We start from the raw sequence: 3150 nt of genomic DNA, 5'->3' as shown, positions 1-3150 counted from the left end.
AATAACGATTTGTACAGGACAATGATGGCTATTAACAAGGTTGCCCAAACTTTTGCATCCCACTGTATCAGTATATTTTGTCATTAGTATAATATGAAATAAATTCTACTTGTGTCAAGTCGGGTGCCAATATTTGCTGTGTAGTAGAACAGAGACATTTGTCATTATAAATGTTTATTTGATAAAATATATAAATTCAGTAATAAAAAGATTCAACATAAATATATAAAATTTAACTATTTACAGAGAGACAGGAATAAAAAGGACCCAGCTTGGAGTGGAAGAGCCTCAGGGGAGAAGGAGGAGAAGAATAAGAACATTGTTTCTGCCCTGGAGAGCTGCTGCCTCATCAGAAAACTACTGATCATTAGGGTCCAATGTTTCCAAATTTAGCACAGCTGTGCTGTTGTCAAAAACTAATTTATGAATTTGGAATTTCACGAATTCTCGTGTCTGAGGCGGCATGCTCTCCAGAGCAGGAACAAGGCCGAGGAGGAAATACTCTGTTGCAGACGGGCGTGGCCTCTTTAGGGACTCCAGGATAGCCAGCTCCACCGCCGATGGACCATCCTGGGACCCTTCCCTCGACCGCCTTCGAGCTCTCCTCCTCTGTGGGCCTTTAAAAAACAGAACAAAACACCACAAAGAAATGAGAAGGCTGCTACTAGATTGTCATTTTCAAAATTGAAAAAAAAAACAGGATATGAACAGATTGGTTGTAGATATTTAGTAAAGGTGATCACAAGGGAATCCAAGCAAGTAAAAAGCTATCAGTGCTTGATGTTCATACCTGTGGGTGCAGCAGCAGGAGTGGAGGGACCAGGGACTGGGGAGTCAGGAGAAGCAACAGGGGAGGACTCTGCTGCATGATAACTTGACTCTATCAAGACAATATTAAATGTTAACAGGTTGAAGACAATAGTCATAGAGAATATTATATTATTATATACTTATTATTATATACAGTGGTCTCCCATTTATTGCAGCACATGAACAGTAGTCACAGTTCTCACAAGTTGATTCTCAAAGTGCAAACCTTTGTCGATTTTAAAACGTAAAAGTATTATGCCGCGCTTTTTCTCCGTCTGCGGCGCCACTTTTGTGCGCCTTTTTTGCTCCCGGTGCAGGTGTCTATTTCCGAATGAGGGTCATAGTTATGAGTGTTTTTGTGCTGTTTTTTTCTATTTGAAGTGATGGTTATCAAAACCAAACATGATAAGTTTGGCAAGCGCAGGAGACACGACACGGAGGAGATTTGTCATTTGGGCTGCAGAATGCAATGCGCATCGTTGAAAGCTGTACGGTGCAATAAAAAAAATCAGCGAAAAGGCGAGGCAGTGACGGATGAACAGCGGGACTACTTTATACTGTTTATTAATAAACAAAATATATTCCTGTATGACAACACGCATAAATTAACTGCCTACATTAATTAATTGTAAACATACCTTCTGACTGACACTCCCCTGCTGCCTCTTCGGGCTGTCCCTGGTCCTCGGGGGAGAAGTTCTCCACGGTCCGCACCATATTTCCGCTGGTCTCCCGCGGGGTGAGGAAGGGGTCCAGAAACCCCATGACCGCGAAGAACTTCCATCTCCTCCCCGATCCTGCTGCAGACCCACTCCTCTTCTCCTTCTCTGACCTCTTCTCCTTATTATATGTGTCCCTGAGGCTCTTCCACTTTCTCCTGCAGATGTCCTCTGAATAAACGCATTATCTGGTTAGCGGAAAGGTATTTGTACAACAGTGGGAAAATCGCGGGACAGTAGGCGCGCTTGCTAGCTTTTGCACGGCTTCATCGGGTCAGTCTGAAAATTAAAAAGAAGAAGGAATGAACTTACCAGGTTGCCCGATCTCCTCACTTATGTGTCTCCAAGCTAGGTCCTTTTTATTCCTGTCTCGGTAGAAATAGGAGCTGGCATCATATAGCTCGGGGTGGTTAGCCACGGCGCTGATCAGCTTTTCCTCCATACTGAATGAAGAATGAAGGGCTTTGGCTGGATCTGCCCCTTTGACCTAGGTCAGAGCCACGTCACCAGGCTCCTGATTGGTTGTCGCGGCGCGATTTGACGCTGGAGTTCAGATTTTTCCAACTCGAGCGGTAGACGCGAAACGCGCGTATGCACAAAGTGCAACACAAAAACTCACGCGCGTGGTTTTATTCGCGCGTCAAACGCGCCTGACGCGCTACACTGACGCGCGTTTCACGCGTTTTGGCGTTTTCGCGACGCAAATCTGCTTCCGAATTTTCGCGGGACCCGCAATCGCGCGTCATCGCGCCTTTCCATTGACTTTACATGTAAACCTGACGCTCTATTCGCGTCCATCGCGTTCGGTGTGAACACACCGTTAGAGCCGGCTCTTTGGCGTGAACGACGCGAGCCGGCTCAGTGTTTTTTTTGTTTTTCTTTCTCTCACCCTCTCTCTCTCTTGCACTTTTTTCCGCTTCACTCTGCACGCGAGCCTTGTGCTTTGCGCTGGGCAGAGGGGGGAGGGGCGGTAGTTACACTGGCAGTAGCAGAGGAACAGAGCAGGAGGGAGAGAGAGAGAAAGAGAGGCAGGGACAACAATGTCACATTAGAAAGGTATAGTAATCATCCACAACTATATTCAGTTGCAGATGATAAAGGATTCAGGAAGTTTATTCATGCAGGCCCATATGACAGAGAATATGCATCTTCTTTTTATTTTCATATTTTAATTTATATTTAATTGTATTGTGGTTTGCGGTATTTTGTGTTGTTTCAGTTTAAATTTGTTTAAAAGGAAAAAGCTGAAAATTTAAATAGTTTAAAGTTGAAATGTGAATAGTTGGTTTTTGTATTATATGATTTATTTATTACATTTTATGTGGCGTGAATAAATAAAAGTATATTTATGGTGGCCCCTACAGACAAAGCACATAAAAACTCCAAAACACGTAAAAACTCAAAACACGCACAAAATACAACAGAAGTGCTCCAGGATGCTAGGGCGCAGTGTTGAGCTTTTGTTACCTGGTGGCTACACAAGCCAGCAAGTACCAACGACCGGATTTGGTGTGTGGTAGTAACAGGTAAATGAACATTTTTTAAAATTACTTGAATATATATGAGTGCTTGTGTATAAATACACAAACAATACACACATGCTTTCAATTGTGTAATTTAA

At 43.3% G+C, this 3150-nt stretch overlaps 1 protein-coding gene across 1 annotated transcript; it reads right to left on the bottom strand.

Annotated features, from left to right (window-relative positions):
• Nucleotides 1–357: 357 nt before the first annotated feature.
• LOC146705405 (uncharacterized) lies at nucleotides 358–2399 on the bottom strand. The gene is made up of 4 exons (XM_085463063.1): nucleotides 1842–2399; nucleotides 1449–1700; nucleotides 791–880; nucleotides 358–617 (listed from the first exon to the last, which is right to left on the bottom strand). Exons 1-4 carry the CDS (start codon nucleotides 1969–1971, stop codon nucleotides 358–360), a joined length of 732 nt encoding a protein of 243 aa, XP_085319189.1. The 5' UTR covers nucleotides 1972–2399.
• Nucleotides 2400–3150: the final 751 nt, after the last annotated feature.

Source organism: Copadichromis virginalis, linkage group LG7 (genome assembly GCF_057382275.1).
Source record: "Copadichromis virginalis isolate Kocher_CV1m ecotype Utaka linkage group LG7, C_Virginalis_male_GT1.1, whole genome shotgun sequence".
NCBI lineage: Eukaryota > Metazoa > Chordata > Actinopteri > Cichliformes > Cichlidae > Copadichromis > Copadichromis virginalis.
The sequence above is the reverse complement of the archived record's forward strand: the minus strand, read 5'-3'. Positions and strand labels throughout refer to the sequence as shown.